The following is an 18,178-nucleotide window of genomic DNA, read 5'->3' as shown; positions in this document are numbered from 1 at the left end:
CGCTAAGACTTGCCAGTCCTCAGATCATTTTGATAATGTTATGAATGAGTCAGGATGCTTTAGAAGAGCCGCTGCTTTGCTTGACTGTGACAATGAGCACCCTCAAAAACGTTGTAGATATTTTTATTTATTTATTAGTGGGTTTTTGGACAAGGATCATGCTGAGTGTTTCTTATACTTTCAAAGTCATTCCTCACTAAAATATACATCAGTCCTCTTCTGATGAAGGTTAATATTCAGGAGGATGCCTATTTGTTTTACTTTGGATTCACCTTCTTATTTAGCTTCTCTAGGAGCATGAATTATAAGCTCAATGTCCTTTTTTTAATTTTTTTAATTTATTTATTTATTAAGGATTTCTGCCTCCTCCCTGCCACTGCCTCCCATTTCCCTCCCCCTCCCATGATCAAGTCCCCCTCCCTCATCTGCTCGAAGAGCAATCAGGGTTCTCTGACCTGTGGGAAGCCCAAGGACCGCCCACCTCTATCCAGGTCTAGTAAGGTGAGCATCCAAACTGCCTAGGCTCCCCCAAAGCCAGTACGTGCAGTAGGATCAAAAACCCACTGCCATTGTTCTTGAATTCTCAGTATTCCTCATTGTCCCCTATGTTCAGCTAGTCCGGATTTATCCCATGCTTTTTCAGACCCAGGCCAGCTGGCCTTGGTGAGTTCCCGATAGAACATCCCCATTGTCTCAGTGTGTGGGTGTACCCCTCGTGGACCTGAGTTCCTTGCTCATGCTCCCTCTCCTTCTGCTCCTGATTTGGACCTTGAGATTTCTGTCTGGTGCTCCAATGTGGGTCTCTGTCTCTGTCTCCTTTCATCGCCTGATGAAGGTTAATATTCAGGAGGATGCCTATATGTTTTTCTTTGGGTTCACCTTCTTATTTAGCTTCTCTAGGAACATGAATTATAGGCTCAATGTCCTTTATTTATGGCTAGAAACCAAATATGAGTGAGTACATCCCATGTTCCTCTTTTTGGGTCTGGCTTACCTCACTCAGGATAGTGTTTTCTATTTCCATCCATTTGTATGCAAAATTCAAGAAGTCCTTGTTTTTTACTGCTGATGAAAGGAGACACAGCTCGGTACATCATAGCAAGGATTGATGTGAAATTAAAAAGCCTCTGTACAGCCAGGAAAATAAGAGAGTGAAGAGACAGCATATATAGAATGGAAGGGAAATCTTTGCTCACTACCCATCTAATACGGATTGATATCTAGAATGCATTTTAAAAGTAGGATCTAATTAAATACTGAAAAGGCAAAACAACCCAATCAATAAATGGGATAAAATAAAAAGAAAAAAAACAAAAATAAAAGCTGATAAGGATGTGGGGAAAGCAAATCCTCATACACTGCTGGTAGGAGTGAAATTAGTGCAACCACTCACAATGTGGAGGGTGAGATTCCTCGCGAAACTAAAGCTGGAACTTCCATACGATGAGGCTGTGGCACACCTAGGTCTGTGCTCATGCACTCATCCAATCACAGAGATACTAGCACATCCGTGTTCACCCCTGCACTGTTCACAATAGCCAAGGCGTGGAACCGGGCTAGACGTCTGCTATGAGGGGAGTGACAAAGGAACCTGCTGCGTGTGTGTGCAATCTAGTTGCTCAGTCAAGAATCAAAAGGGAAATGGGTATATTGGGCTTTGTCATAGTAAGCAAAAGAAGCCTAGCTCAGAAGACAGATGTTATCTGTTTCTTCTTATTTTTGGGGTCCTGGACTTCTTACATACATGGCATGACATGAGCAGAAGGGAGACGGGGGGAGTGAAAAGAAAAGAGATGGAGTATGAAGAAAGATGGAGAAAAATAAAGTATGGGTGATATGGTAAAAATACATTTGACATTGTCTCTATGAAATCTAACACCATTTATAAAAATATATACCCATAAAAATTTTCAAGCGTAGAATGTCTAAGTCAAAGGCTTAGTTTTAAGCACTACATCTTTGAATCTAAAATAAGTTTCCTTAATGAAAATAGCCTGAGAGGCAGCCATCAAAATTGCTATGAGCATCTCCCATTCACACCCAGCCATACAGATTGTTAAGGCTACTTCACAGTACCATCATCTTCCCTGTTCTGGAGACTGTAATCACACAGGTTTAGGCTTCATGGGCATTTGGACAAGATTCAACTCCACCCTATGAAAACACCATGGCCAAGAAATCCATGTAAAAAGTCATTTGAAACCAAATAGATATAAAGGAGCCTGGAAAAGCCTGAGCCTGTGGGAAGACTAAGATTCTGCTAAGTCAGTGAGGAGTGGTGAGGAGGGGGCCAGAGTGGCGTGGCCTTCTCTCTGTGTCGGTTGGTCATTCCTTGCAACTGCCCCTGCCAAGCATTCCGGTGCACTGAGCATGCCCAGTTGTGTGACTGACTTTCACCAAATAGAACTTATCAGGACCACCTAAAAGTTTTACCAACATCAGGCCAGTAAAGTGGCCACCAGAACAAATCATTCTGAAACTTGTGATCAATGGACCCAGCAATGGAGAAAGCATCTCCTTTCGTCTATAATAATGGTTTGAGTCCTACTTTCTAATTTCTTCCTCCTCGGACATACTGGTCTCCTCCAAAGAGACAACATTCGGTGAGATGCAGCTATCTTGGTTAGCAGGAGCTCAGAAGCGAAACAATGTGATGGTGGTAGAAGCCGACATCATCCGCCTCAACAGCAAAACCATCACCAGAAGCTCCCAGATCACCCTGCCGATCAAGTGAGGAAGGATTTTTACTTAGAGGACCTTATGTGAGACACTTGCCAACTTGCTTCACTGACGTTTTAGTGGAACTGCTTCTGATACTTAGGTGCTGTCTCTTGTAAAGGCAAAAACAACCAAGACAACCCCCAGCATGGAGGAATACACAGGTAAGCATCTCTGGGTCCTGAAGAATAATAAGTCTAATATAAGATAATACTTTTTTTCTGCATGATTATACACCTCAAAGGTTTTCTGAAAGGCTTTTGCTGAGGTCAGATTGTTTTCCTCTATTTCCTCCTTATTTAAAACTAAATAAAATCAAAATGTTATGAAGGGGCCAGTGATAAGCTGGAAGGCTGAAATAGTTGTGTTTCAATCGACTTGAGGGAAAGAGTGTATATATATAGATATATATAGTGTGTGTGAACATGTATACATATATATATATACACCAGAAAGATCGATTCTTATTTCATTTCAAACATTTTACAATCTTTGATCAATATTTTCTTCCAATTTTTAAAAGTGCTATCTTTTGCTTTGCCTAAAGTTCTACACTAACAGGGTATGTGCTTGACTCAGAGGCTCATAGGAAATCTTCACCCCTTCCTCCTGCCAGCCTGCCATTGCTGCAGTCCTTTGATTCTAACTTTGCTGTTGCTGTCGCTGATATTGGTGGCATCTGTAGCAGTGGTGGTGGCAACGGCGGCGGCCGATGCAGTGGCAGCATTTAATAGCATCTATAGTCTTTTATCAAAAGATGTGCATTTCTGGAAAGTGCAAATCCAAGATGTAGGTCTTCACTGGGGAAAAGCACAGTGTCATGAACACAGGGCCAGAGGAGGTCCTCGAAAACACAAAAAGGCAGATAAACAAGAAGAAAGAAAGTTTGGGAGGAAAGCAAAAGGCTCATTAAGGGAGGAAGAAAAATCAAGAAGTGATTTCCACTCTTTCTTCTAATGCTAAAGTCAGGCATGCAGGACTTATCTCGCTGAACCTGCGAGTCACCTTGCTAGAAGCCACGTAGAGGGTGCTACACCCTTGATCAGAGCCCTAAGTGTGAGTCCAGCAGGCTCTATCTGTACCTCCACAGTGATCTTTGGTTTCAGAATGATCACTAGGTGTCTGTTAGTGTCGAGTCCCTTGAGGATAGGAAACATAAGTGCAATAAATCACTATCAAAAGTTAGCAATGAAAAAAGAGACAGAGCTTTTAAAAGGGGACAAGCGGAGGCAGACAAGAAGTGAATTTCTGTGGCTGCTGCTAATGGGGGGGGTGCAATTTGATGCATGTTTAATTCTTTGTTTGTGTATTTTAGAGATGTTTGGTGATATTAACCTCACTATTGGGATGCTGAGTAAGGAGGACAACATTAGCAAGGTATGGAAAGACCGCTTTCCCATTCATCTCGAATCCAGCAACTGAGACATTCTATACACGTTCCCCTTTGCTTCGGCTTCCTTCTTTTCTTCTAGTTTCTCTTACGTCATTCTATATTTTAGAAAATGCATTTGTAATAGCAGTCATTATGGTGCTGAAATAATGGTATTTAGCATTTCAAGAATCAGAAGTTATGAAGGATATTCTTGTTCATAATTATGAAGGCAGAGGTGGAGAGAGGGGAACGCCGAGTCCACAACCATGGGATTTAGATTCTCCTCCTTTGTAATGAGCGGGTTGCTTTGAAAATGTGCAGACTCCCCATGCTCATCTATCATGCTGTCCCACAATCTGAAATTTCTCTGGAAATGAAAGGTTTCTCAGGCATCAAGAGCCAAAGAATGGTTACGGCCTTTCCCTGAACACTTTTCAATGAAGTGGAGCGCTTGATTCTCTCCACATATCATGTGTTATGTAATGCTCGTTCCTCACAACTCTGCAATGTTGTATTTCTGTTTTCATTTGACAACCAAGAAAAATGAAACACTGGATACATTGTGTGTCTCACCCAAATAAAGACAGGTGCAGCATATCCCGACAGAAACCCATCTCACGCCAGCAAATCACCCTCATAACTGGGAAAGGCAGTGTCTATGGTGTTATACTGTGTCTTAGTGATGTTCAGCCCTGCTTGCATTTTCTTAGCTTGAAGAAAACACCAAAGTCTAGGCCTCACTGCCAAGGATTCCAGTTATTTTCTTCAATGACAAGGCAGGGCATAGGAAGCTCCCAGAGACAGTCCTAACATTAAGTCTGATTAACAACCATTTTAGGAATCTCACAGAAGAAACCAATGTTTTCGTGGAGCACTGTTTCTCAAACACTCAGAGATACTTAAGAAATGATTTCTCTACTGATTAAGTACTGAAACAGGGTTTCGAGAGGAGAGATCAAACAGTAATATGGTTAGCAAACACCTCTAGGCAGCTTTCATGCTGAGGGAAATTGATCAATGGAAATGGGGGAAGGGAAGACAGCTCAGCAGAGAGGAACACAGACTGTGCTTGCTGGAGACCTGATTTGGTTCCAACACCCACACCTGGTAGCCCAGAAGGGCCTACAGCCCTAGTTCCAAGGGATCTCACTCCCTCTTCTGGCCTCTGTAGTCACTGCACTCACAAGTACATAGATACACACAGGAACATACATATAAACAATAACAAATAAAAATTTTAAAAGAAATAAAAATGGGGTCAAATATGGCTGATTGTACCTTTGATCCCAGCGCTCAAGAGGCAGAAGCAGACAGACCTGTAAAAATTTGAGGCCAGCCTGGTCTATGTAACAATTTCCAAGCCAGTCATGCCTACTGTCTAAGTCATGTATGATGTCTTGAAAAACAAAAACTGGAAATGGGCCCAGATGTGGTATCAAAATAAAAATTGCACTAAAACCGTTGGGTGAATGAAGGTCTTAACTATGATTCAAGAACTCACAATCAAAAGTGTACCATCAGCACTCAACAGTAACCACAAACAAAGCTCTCTGCGACTCTTTCCTCAGTTACAAGTCTATTAGTAGAACCAATAAGTTCATAAAGCATTGTTGTTAGCATTAATAAAATGTTCCAAATAAAGAGGATATCTCAGTTGCAAAACGTGGTAAAAGCTCCATAAGGTGACCTTTGCAAAGAGAACAAAGCCTTCAAAAATCAGAAAATACACATGAAACAAGGCAGTGTCTTCCAGGTGCTTAGATAAGCTCAGAAAGCACAGAGAAGGAAAACACACTGTGCCTTTTTCCGGCACTTTCCTCAGACCAGTCCTATAGACTAACATAAAGGTCGCTATCTCACACCATAAACACAGATGCAATTCCTGGAGGTGAGTGCTTTAGGCAATTGGAGATCTGAGAACTCCGGTGTCTCTTTCATCTTCCACAGGTTGGATCAGCATCTTCAAGATTTGTAAAAGCCCCAGCATGGATTTGTATTCAAATCACATGTCACCCAGAGCTGCACTGCTGTTTAAGAAGGTCTCCCATATTGTCTCAGAAAAGACATGGATGAAAAAGAAAGCCTTTAGCCTATAAAGAAATCCTTGGGATTTAGCTTCACAGTGCAACAATGTCCTAGATGATAGGAGGGGGTCCTTAGTGTCATAACAAAGGCCCTAGTTGAAGAGTAGTAATTCAGGTGATGGACACTTCCTTGAGAACTCTACAATAAGAATTGTCAGACACTTTGATCTGAGAGGCAGACCCTGACTGCTCTGTCTCTAATTCAATTACATATTGTCTTAGAGATGTAACAATAAGATAAGTTTTAGAATTAATGTTGCTCTATATGTAAGCCTTTGGCTACTAAAGATGAATATTATGCTTAGAAAGTCTAGACCACTGTGCAGCACATATAATTTGCTTAATTGAGAGTTGTCATTTATTTGGGCTTCATCTTAGTTCTTTATTTTTGAAACTCTAATTCTTTTGTACCCCTCTCTGTTAACAGGAAGACATTTACAGTCGTCTCGCTTCTTTTATTCAGAATATTCACATCTTGGATGATGCAACAGTCCAAAGGTTGATTTATTGTACTTCTAAGGACATGAGGGATGAGGATGTAAGTTTGGTTCTTGGCGGCAAATGTGCACTAGGCCTGGTCTTGAAGACTTTGGGTGATTCAAACATACCATCTAAATACACAAAAGTCTTTCCATCATGGCTGCCAGAGCCAAACTGGCATATTTGTTCTTCAGGGTAGCTTACATGGGTACTTGCAGTGTCTCTTGGTTACCACTGCATAGGTTGGGGAAATGAAACAAATGTAAGAAAGACTTTAGAGGAAATACTATCCAGCCATCTTTTATATGAGGAAGTTTATACTTGAGAGAGTTGATTTCAGTGGAGCACAGCAATCTGCTGACAGGAAGAAGACCTAGGCCCCTGTTTTCTTGAGTCCCCTAGTACTTCCTCTTCTATGTACCTGCCTCCTTATCTTGCATTGTCTCATTTCTTTCCAGATCTCTGTGCACGAATTCCTTATGCTCTATGTTTAATCTTTCTGATGCTCTTATGAGTACAGTATTTTTTTTGTATCATGTTGTGGTTTTATTCTCAGTGATCAAATTAACCTAGTTTACCATCACAATAAATAGACGTTACTCTCAATATTTCTAAATTTTAAAATAATTAAATCAGAACAACACCAAAAACAAAACTCTAAACCCTGACCCGATTTATTTTACCATAACTTATTCAACTGTGATGCACTGCGCCCGTCTGTGCTCTATGCACCACCATACAGTTCATGAACTGGGCAAGGGGCTGGAGATTGAAACATACAGACACAAAGAGAGAGAGACGGGTCATCCTTGAAACAGGAATGCCCCAAGAATGCCCCCTTTAATGTATCCAGGGGCATCTTATATAGGGATAGCCATGCCCCAGCCAAATGCACCAGAATCCATTCCCCTACCATCAGGAACTCCTGAGGTTCTCGTGCTCAGAGCAGCTGTAGGCACTCAGATCAGGGGAAAACAAGTTGTTTACAAGAAATTCAGGATCTGAGGATTCACAGATCCCAACATCCAACCGCAGTAATTCATATTTCTTAAACATAAAACATAGATTCTGCCATCAAGGTACCTGATTAGCAAGAATAATGAGCTAGGATTCGTAGCCCATGCCTGTAACAGCGCTCTGTGGAAAGCTGGGGTAAAGGGTCAGAGCTAAAGGTCAGCCTGAACTACATATGGGAAATTTTGAAGACAAGGAAAAACATGGTTTGGCCCCTAGTCTAGAAGAACTGCATAAAAATTGTCTTCACACTCCCTGTTACCTACACCCACCTGAGAGATTTGTACTATGAATTTGAAACAGTCTATTCTTCCTCCATCCCAAATCCAGATTTGAACTTGAAATATTACATAGACTATTTCCACTTTTAGACTCTGTCTTCTACATATTTTTTTTTATTTTCCTTTTCAGATGCCCAGAGAAATCCGAATGCTGGCTGGTGAGGTATTGGTGTCCCTCGCTGCTCACGATTTCAACTCTGTGATGTATGAAATGCAAAGCAACTTCAGGATTTTGGAGCTGCCCAATGAGTTTGTTGTGCTTGCTCTGGCTGAACTGGCAACCAGCTATGGTATGAACGGAACACTCCAGATTTTCCCTAGGAAATAACTAGGCCCGACTAACTGCCTAAACTCAAAAAGGGAATTAAGGCGAAACCATGAATGTCTATGTTCCACTGCACTAAAGAGCATTGAGAGAAAGACGTGAGGAGTGTTGTGAGCATAGATGAGCCTGACGGCCAGCCATTGACTCAGGATGCACTAAGCATAGTTGAGCTCTCCTCCAACCTCCTCTTCTCCTTCTTCTGTCTTTGCTCCTACAGAGCACATTCTCCGTGAGGTATAAAAGGCCAACAACAGGACACTTATATGAAAAAAGGTTTTCCAGCTGGGTGAGGGTGGTGCACGCCTTTAATCTCAGCATTTGGGAGGCATAGGCAGGTGGATCTCTGTGAGTTTGAGGCCAGCCTGGTCTATCAAATGAGATCCAGGACACCCAGACCATCCCACAGAAAAACCCTGTCTTGAAAAAACAATATATAAAAGTTTTTCCACCATCTGCTTCTATGATGCTTTATTGAACATATACTATTGAGCACCTGTCATATTTGCTATACCTTGGGGACAAGGTAAAGCTATATAGGAGATATGGACATTAATGAAGCAACAATCCAAAGAAGCAATTGCTTGTTACTAATCAACATGTATAGGATGCTACATTGCTAGTGCTTTTCTTCAGACCCACCACACCTTGATCAACCATATTCAGGCTTCTGGGGAGGGGCAGAAGAGCAAGAACACAGTCTTCCTCCTGCCCCTCACCTGTCTACTGTGCGCCATCCAGTTCTGAGATCTTTGCTATAGCTACAAGGAAGAGGCTTGAGAACGTGAGTGACACATTTTCCTCTTGTGCCCATCACTGCAGTGTCCCAGAGCATCCCCTTCATGATGATGACCCTGCTCACCATGCAGACCATGCTCCGGCTGGTAGAGGACAACAATATGAAGCAGACTTTCTGTATAGGTGGGTACCCCAAGGATTTATATATTATGATTTATATAATGATATGAAGAAAATTTTCTGTATAGGTGGGTAGCCCTAAGATTTATTTTTTGCTTAAGGCCCAGACTTGCTCCCAGGACACTTCTCAGACAGTGCAGAGAGATCATGCAAAGTTTTCTATAAAGTTTTTTTTTTTTAATCAATTCTGCTCTGCCATCAGTGTGTAAGAATACCAGCCATACCTTAATCTGGTTGGCATGTGGCATTGACTATTGGTGTAGGAGGTCCTTCTGTGTTTGTGTTGCTTTCATTGGTTATTAAAGAAACTGCCTTGGCCTAGTTGATAGGGTGGAACTCAGGTAGGTGGGAAAGACAGAACAGCAAAGAAGTCGGGACCACGAGGGATGCACCCACCCACTGAGACAGTGGAGCTGATCTATTGGGAGCTCACCAAGACCAGCTGGACTGTGGCTGAAAAAGCATGGGATAAAACTGGACTCTCTGAACATGGCGAACAATGAGGGTTGGTGAGACGCAAAGGACAATGGCATGGGGTTTTGATCCTACGTAATGTGATGGCTTTGTGGGAGCCTAGCCAGTTTGGATGTTCACCTTCCTAGATATGGACGGAGTGGGGAGGTCCTAGGTCTTACCACAGGGCAGAAAACCCTGACTGCTCTTTGGACTGGAGAGGGAGGGGGAAAGGAGTGGGGGGAGGGGGAGAAGGATGGGAGGAGGGGGCGTAGGGTGGGAGGAGGGGGAGGGAAATGAGAGGCTGGGAGGAGGTGGAAACTTGTTGGTTTTTTTTTCTCCTTTTCTCAATAAAAAAAATAAAAAAAAAAGAAAGAACAGAATTCTGGGAAGAAGGGCAGAGTGGCAGATGCCATGGTTTTCCATCAGATGGAAGCTGATTAGGCTTATGCTGGTAAGCCACAGTCAAGTGGCAATACACATTAATGGAGACGGGTTAAACTAATATGTGAGAGTTAGCCAATGGGAGGCTAGAAATAACGGGCCAGGCAGTGTGTAAATGAATACATGGAAACTATCATGGTAGTTTTAATTTACATTTTGTTAATTATTAATTAAAATTGCCAAAACAATGTTCATGTTTATTTGATGAGGTTTTAAGATGATTTAGAAACTTTGCTAATTATCTGTTCTCTCTTTTAGAATAAATTGATGGTTCTTCCCATCTTTATGTTTTTCTTAGTCTGTGGTTGTATTTTTTTTTTTTAATGCAGCCCTTGAAAAATTCAGTAAGGCCATTTATAAGTATGTCAACCACTGGAAAGATTTCCCCTACCCCAAACTGGATGCTAACCGGCTCTCTGACAAGATCTTCATGCTGTTCCAGTACATAATGGAGAAATGGGCGATGCAGGCCTCACCCATGAATGTGAGTGGAACTTCAGATAAGATCAAGTGGCATCCTCATCCCCCCATGCAGGTTACACCCAATTTAGACTTTAGTTGTATCACACACACACACACACACACACACACACACACACATTTAGTGAACTTCCTTCATTTCTTGTCTACACTTTAAGTTATTAAAGCAATTTTTTGGGTTTTTCAAGAGAGAGTTTCTCTGAGTAATCCTGGCTGTCCTGAAACTCTCTTTCTCTGTAGACCAGGCTAGCCTTATTAAAGTATTTTTTAAGAGTCTTTGAGAGTTAAATAAGCAAATATGAAACTTTTAAAAATTTCTCTTTTTCTTGCATACTAAGTTCAGTTCTCATGGATATCATTAGTTATGTTCTGGGGGTATATCAAGTCTATCAAATTTTCAATCAATTTCAAGTCACTGCTTCTCCATTGTCCCATCCAAAGCTTCTTGAAAGGCAACAACATGCCAGATCCAGATGGAGATATAGTAGATTGAACAAACTAAAATCACACACTGATATTCCAGTATGGGGGTGGGGAGAATAGGGAAATGAAAGAACGTCAACTCTTTTGTGTTTCATATATCATAAACTACATTTGGTTTGAATAATTAACTAAGAAAAGCAATGGGCTCCAAAAATTCTCTGGTGTCTATCAATAACACAATTAGATAAACGGTGCCAAAGGAATTCCCTCAGCTGTGTGAAAATACTGCAGTTCTTTATGATGAATGAATTACAAAATACTTTCACAAATGTAATCCATCCTTATTTTGCTTAATATAATTTTTAATTAATATATATTTGAAAGCAGGTTAATTATATAAAAGAACCACCACAGTTGACCCAGTCTCAGGTGAAATAAATGGTGCTACCTCGAGCCCCTGAGTTTTGTGGGGTTTTTTGGTTATTTTAGTCTTTTTTAAATATATTCATTTTTTTATTTTTCCATTCAAAAATGTACACTTCCTCCCCTCCTCCCAATCCCCTCCCGCTCCCCCACTCACTCTTCTCCCTCCCCCTCCCTGCTTGAGAGAGGGCAGGGAACCCTGCACTGTGGGAAGTCCAAGGCCCCTACATCCAGGCCTAGGAAGCTGTGCATTCAAATAAACTAGGGTCCCAAAAAGCCAGAACATGCCATAAAAACAAGTTCCAGTGCCTTTATCAATGGCTTCTCAGTCAGCCCCCATTGTCATCCACAATCAGAGAGTTTGATATCAAATAAAGGTTCGCAAATTGCCACATATATTTCCTACAGAAGGGAGGCTATCAAAGTCTTCATTAAACTGTCTATTTTTATTTTAAAAATTAATTTTTTTAAGAAAAAGATAGTGGTGATACCTAGATTTTCGTGATCAATATTTGTCATGTATTGTGTGCTGGAAGTTGTTCATTTCCAATGTCAAATGGAAGCTAAACTACAGTGAACTTCCGGAAAGGATGGGAGGCAAGAAGTGGAGGTAGGAAATTTAGAACAGAACATGTCAAAACTTTAAGAAAAGGAGGAAAGTAAGCAAAATATGGTAGGGCAAATGGTGTGAGGGGAAGGTGTCAATGTAACATGGAAAATTGGGTGGCATTCCCCTTGGGGATTCATGAGCCAACATCAACTCATGGGAGATAGGCAACTGACACCAGATGAGGAATCACCAAAGTCCATCCCAGCATGGTTGACAACTCATGGAAGCTAGAACTTACAGTGTGCTACACAACCTGCAGGTGGCTCTACGGGTTGAAGGGTGCCCTTTCCAGGTATCTCAGCTGAGTTGAATCTCTTCCAGCATCTCATCTGGTTTCTGCTTCGTTCATGCAATTGAGTTTGCCTGAGAGCATCTCTCATGGTCACCTTACAGTTTACCTTGCCTAGAGAAGGCGGGACCTAGAGAATTTTGTCAGCTTCAGGAACTTGCTGAAGTCACTGAGTTCTTTGTTTCCTGCACTTAACGAGCTTCCCCAAAGGATGGAATGTTTCACCCCCTTTTAGAACTTTGCTCCATCTCCCTATAAACAACTTGGGTCTTGATGAGCTGCCCTGCAAAATGAAAGGTTGTAATCTCAGATACTGAAGGGTTCTGTCACTAGAAACAAACTTCCCTGCGGGAAGCAATGGTTCATCTCCCCTTAAAACATCCTGTTGCTTTACACTTCACATCTTGTGTTTTACAAGCTTCCTTCCAAAACGGAAGGTTCTCATCTGGAGGAAAGTGTTCTACAACACCATCAGGTTGCTCTTGCAGCACTCTTTTCCTATGCATTTTCCACAAAAAATAGAACTGCTTCATTTCTAAATGTGGTTTGTTGTTGCTGCTGCTGCTGCTGCTGCTGCTGTTGTTTTCTAAAGATTTGTGTGTTTACACAGTCCCAAAGCACTCAGTACACTCAGTATGCTGAAAACTATACACAAAGCTGTATACAAAGTACAGTCTCAACAATGATCTTCATTTATTGCCTCTACAGACTTTGGCCATAGTCAAGGTCCATGGCCCCACCGTGAGCTTGTTGCTACATCGGGAAGATTTTCGTGACTATGCCCTGAGCCAAGTGCCCTGGCTCCTGAAACAGTACAAAGACAAGGAGAGTGATTTCTATGTCACACAGGTGAGAGGAGAGACCTTGTGGGTGACATTTCTGAAGACATTAAGTCTCAAAGAGCTTGGGGACACCTGTTCAGTAGCTCCATTTTAATACTCGGGCGGGGGGGGGGGCGGGACAGGACATGTACAAAGTTTGTCACGACTGTTGATGGCCACTCCAAGGGAGAGCAAAGAAGCTGATGAGACCAGACTTGCTAAGGAAACCTCTAACTGCAGCAGGCTTGGGTGTGTTCTTCTCCCAAAGAGTAATCGTTGGCCTTTATCTCCTGTGTGATGGCATCCCTGGCACTTCACCCACCTAACCTGCAAACGCTTCCCTTTCAGAGTCTCAAACTGATACTGACAGCGGCAGTCCTCTATGACATTTTCCTTCCCAAGAACCTGAGAAGATCCCTCTGCACCAGTTTGCTCCACCAGGTAGGAAGTCCGTGCTGTCAAAGCTGCTTGTTCCCAGTACACTATTTCTCTCCTTTTGACTCCTGTCTGCTCCCCAATTGTTGTTCCTCCCTATTCAGATCTGCAGAGTTCCTGAGCCTCCAATAAAGGAAAACAAAATTGAAGCATCTAGCTGTTTCCTCATTCTAGGTATGACCCAGCTTCTGTAGTGTTAATAAAAATATTTCAAAATGACAAAGACGGCAGAGTGTGCTGACACTGGAATTGCTGCCACGCATACAGAATGTTCCTAAAGCTCACAGCATCCCCTGCCTGCCCTTCTACTCACAAGAAGGCAGGATGAGTGGCATGGGGTAGGATGACCAGTCATGCCAGGTTGTCCTGGGACCAGGTGGTTCCAGGTAGAGAGACTTGTCTGGTACCAACCACAGCATTTTCTAGAAAAACAACATAAATTTCTGACCCTATAAATAGGAAACTGCTATTCCTCTGAGTATATCAGATGCTGTGACACTGTCAAGTCCAAAGTCACGGTTTATTTGTTGTGTCCTTGGTCATTCCCTTAATTCCAAGCACTTTAGTAAAGAATTCTCTCACCTCTTTTTTCTCCTTTTCTTTTTCTTCATCTTATTTTTGCATCGTCTTACTTACGTCTTCTTTCTATCACTTGGTAAATGCCTGGCACAGATCACAAAGGAGACGCCAAAGTCCCTGGACCAGCGTATAAAACCACATTTGAGAACAGCCATTGGGTTCTTTTGAGAGCCCCTCTTCCAGGTCATCTCTCTCACTTCATTGCTTATCTTTATGGTTTCCAAGTATTTTAACTTTTTTCTTCCATTTATGGATGTTTTGCTTGTGTGTCTATCTGTCCACTGTGCATGCAGTAACCTTGGAGACCAGTAAAGAGCATCGAATCACCTGAAACTGGAGTTAGAGAAGCTTCAGGGGCATCACATGGGTGGTGGGCATCAAGCCAGATGAGCATTCAGTGCTGCTAACTGCTGAGCAAGCACACTAGTCCTCTCTAGTCTCTCCTAGCTCCTCTGATTGTATCCATTCTTCTTCCCAGCCAGCCTAATTCACTTTACTCTGATAACTTCCTTAATGAATGGTCCTCCCTCTAGCCAGGCATTTTATTGCTCTTTCCTGTAACTCTCTAGCTTCTAGACTGGATACATCTCCAGTCTTCTTGCCACGCCCCTTCATTGTCTCTTCTTTTCTTATAGGGACACTAGTTTTTTGAATTAGAACCCATTCTACTAGCCCTTCTCTAGGTTATGTCTACCAACATCCCTAACTTCCACATGAGACCAAAGTCACAGGTATGAGCAGAATAACCCAGATCCTGCAAGTTTCTAGAAAACAACTGCTTAACTAATTCAGATTACTACGGAAGCCTAGAAATCACAAAACTAGCCACAGAGTGGCCTCAACAGTCCTCATGAAGAAATTCCTGTCTTCCCATTCACAAGTACCTTACCAAAAAGAGAATAAGTTCTTGGGTATATATATTACATGCACATATTAAAATAACACAATGTGCAATTAACAGATGCTAATATGAATGTTTTGAAGGCCTCCCCACAAACTTGGCATTTATAACCCTGCAGCTCACGCCAACCCTGCAGACCTGCTGGAATTTTTGGATGAACAAATCAGAAATACCAATGAGTCTGTTCGAACAGGAATTTTAACTTTGCTACAATCAGTGATCAATGCCGAGGGTAAGTATTCGAGACAAAGCCAGGATGGTCCAAGTTATCAGCAAGTCGGTAACGGACCCACGGTTCCAAAATCGTGTGCTTCATAGGCTATGCGACATCCCATAAAAACCAAAACCATCTTCTTGGTCTTTTGTCATCTCCCGCGTTGAAGCAGGTATTCTCAGTCACTCATCTTCTTCTGTGAAATCTACTGACGCCTTTCATTAAGGAAGAAGGAAATTTGAAGAATTCAATTTACAATTTGGAAGATACAGCAATTTAGTGAGGTGGCTTAATCATAAATAGTGAAGGAGTATAGAGTTCTCAGCCTTTAGAACACGGTGGAATGTGAGTGATCACTGTATTTCATTGCTTACCAAATCGCATTTTTATAATGGCGAGCTTGTCTTTCGATAACTTTTGTGGTTCTAATTTTCTACTTTATTTTTTTTCTTTTTTGGGTACAGTTCAAAATAATGATACATTACAAAGTGGTTGTTATCATGCATTCAGTAAAATATGAGAATTCGGGTTTTTCGTAACATGGTAGTTTTTAAAACCTAGTTGTTGAAGAATCAGTTGATAACAATACAAAGTAGTCTAACGAATTTCACAGCTAACACACCTGTCGTAGTGTATCGAATACATGCAGGAAATGAAAGAAACAGACGTAACATGTAAAATTCTCATGGTTAATGATTAGAAAAGAAGACAGATGGGGGGGACGAAAAGCTTGTGATGATATTACCCAGAGCCTTCCAATTGTGTGACGTAATTATAATGGGTTTTTACCCATTCTAGATCGTACTGTATTCCTACTGTGTCTGAACTCAGTTTCTCTTTTTGTCTTTCAGAGCCCAAGTTTAGGAATCACTCAACTTCAATTGAAAAAACAGTCAAAGTTGTCATGAGTGACCTTAGTGTAAAAGTAAGAAAGTTAATAGCTTCTTTAACTTGATTGCTCGTGGCTTCAGGAATGATTGAAATTATTCTTGTTCTTTGAGGATCTAGTGTGGAACTTCTTTTTAAATTGCTCAGTGATCAATTTCATTCTTAAAAGAACTCAAGTCCAAAAGATAAATTACATCCTAATTTACATATACTTCTAAGGCTCCCTAGTGGAACAAAAGATGCGTGCCCATCACAACACTGCAATTTTCTTCAAATAGATTTTTTTTTTTAAGTTTAGTGATTAAGACATGGGCCAACGAGATAGCTCAGTAAGAAAATGCACCTGCTGCTAAGCATGACAACCCAGGAATTAATCCTGGGGATCCACACGGAGGAAAGAAAGACACATTCCAGCAAGTTGTGTTTGTATCTCTACACAAATGCTGTAGCATGCACACACATATGCACACACAAAATAAAAAAGTGTTTTTTGTAAATGAGATGAACAAGAACAACAATAGACATTCACAGACCAAGGGAAGCCAAGAAGGCCTCAACCCTACACAAAGAACAACAACTACTAAGGAGTCCTGAGAGTGGAAGAAACAGTCTTCCTCAGGGAAGAGCACACCAACTGTTATCCAGTACCAAAGGGTCAGCCCTGAAAAAGCCCTGAGTGTACATATTTGTGTAATGACAATTAATACAAAAGGAGGCTATAACTATGAAAAGAGCAAGGAGAGATATGAGAGAATGTTTAGAGGGAGAAAAGGGAATGGGGAAATGATGAAATTGTATTATAATCTCAAAAGTAAACAACTTTTTAAAAATATAATACATCTTTTCTCCCCACCTACCCTAAAAAAGCCATGGGTCTTTTCCTTAGCATAGATGTCCTACTTTTCAACCTGAGACCATCAAGAAAAAGTCCTCTAGGTAGAAGACTGCCCGATGTCTCCTATGTCCTGATTTTCAAGCTTTTCACATTCGAAAAGTTTTTTTAAAAATTAACAATTATTTTAATTTGCATAGGGAACAATTCTTTGGAACAAAACCCTCTGTGGAATCCTTTGAAGAGACAAATCTTCTAAGAGATTCTGGAATCAAACATAATGTTATGAAAATGTGTCTTTAAGTTCTCCCTTTTGGGTGGTTCATGACATTGGCGGGAAATTGGAAGGTCGGCTCCTCTCTATGAAGCAGGAAACATTTCAGGAGTGTGTACTCTTCCACCAGGTGAGGAAGACCACCTTGCTTCTCATCCAGACCATGTGTGAAAAGGGCTATATTGAAGCTCGCGAAGGCTGGCCCTTGATTGATTATATCTTCTCCCAGTTTGCCATGTCCAACCAGAACCTGGTATGAATGCACTACGGTTTTGATTATTGTCCTCCTTCTAGTACAGTTGATTCAATGGAGCTCAAAGAAAATTATGCTCCCCAACCAGAACCTGTCTCTGAGCCCCTGGTTCTCTTGGGTTCCCTTTTCCTTTCACTGATGTCATTTCTTCGTTAAAGTGAACACGCTGTAGGTTAAATAAACTTTATTTGAGGAAGGAGCCTCGCTTTCGTGTTTTAACCAATCATGTATCTTCCAGTTCATTTGTCCAAGGTGCCCTTGCAGGTGGGGACTTGATCACTGTGTCCCATGAGCCCTTTGGTGGAATCTTCTGCCACAGAGTTTGAAAATTCACCAAATTTAAAGGAAATTGTTTGACCTTTTTTAAAGGAGAAACCAATGAAATCTAACTCCCAAGAGGAGGAAAAGGAGGAGGAATCTGTTCAGGAAACAAGCCTTGAGGTCTTAAAATCTCTGGACCCATTGGTGATTGGGATGCCTCAGGTAAGGGACTTCTGTTACCCCTTAAGTTACTGTGATCACCTGTTTAGGGACATGGATAGCTTCTGAGTAAAAACTTGAGTTTGCACAAGGTGTGCTCTTAGCTTGTTTGATATTCTGTTTGTTAGAATTGCAGTTTGATCCCCAGCACACAGCAGAGTGAGGTTCCTCAAAACCAGATACACTTTCT

General features: G+C 41.5%; 1 protein-coding gene across 1 annotated transcript in view; it reads left to right on the top strand.

The window, feature by feature from the left end:
* Positions 1–2,866: 2,866 nt before the first annotated feature.
* The window catches only part of Mroh2b (maestro heat like repeat family member 2B), a 53,765-nt gene continuing 38,453 nt past the window's right edge, over positions 2,867–18,178 (top strand). Inside the window, exons 1-13 of the mRNA XM_041631292.1 lie at positions 2,867–2,882; positions 4,034–4,095; positions 6,602–6,712; positions 8,080–8,239; positions 9,094–9,192; positions 10,416–10,570; positions 13,020–13,160; positions 13,481–13,573; positions 13,672–13,741; positions 15,166–15,279; positions 16,113–16,186; positions 17,386–17,508; positions 17,878–17,991. Of these exons, the coding sequence (XP_041487226.1) occupies positions 2,867–2,882; positions 4,034–4,095; positions 6,602–6,712; positions 8,080–8,239; positions 9,094–9,192; positions 10,416–10,570; positions 13,020–13,160; positions 13,481–13,573; positions 13,672–13,741; positions 15,166–15,279; positions 16,113–16,186; positions 17,386–17,508; positions 17,878–17,991 (1,332 nt within the window). The remainder of the gene's footprint in view (positions 2,883–4,033; positions 4,096–6,601; positions 6,713–8,079; positions 8,240–9,093; positions 9,193–10,415; positions 10,571–13,019; positions 13,161–13,480; positions 13,574–13,671; positions 13,742–15,165; positions 15,280–16,112; positions 16,187–17,385; positions 17,509–17,877; positions 17,992–18,178) is intronic.

This window comes from Microtus oregoni, unplaced genomic scaffold (assembly GCF_018167655.1).
Source record: "Microtus oregoni isolate MIOR12 unplaced genomic scaffold, Mior012 000036F_ref0000092, whole genome shotgun sequence".
NCBI lineage: Eukaryota > Metazoa > Chordata > Mammalia > Rodentia > Cricetidae > Microtus > Microtus oregoni.
The sequence above is the reverse complement of the archived record's forward strand: the minus strand, read 5'-3'. Positions and strand labels throughout refer to the sequence as shown.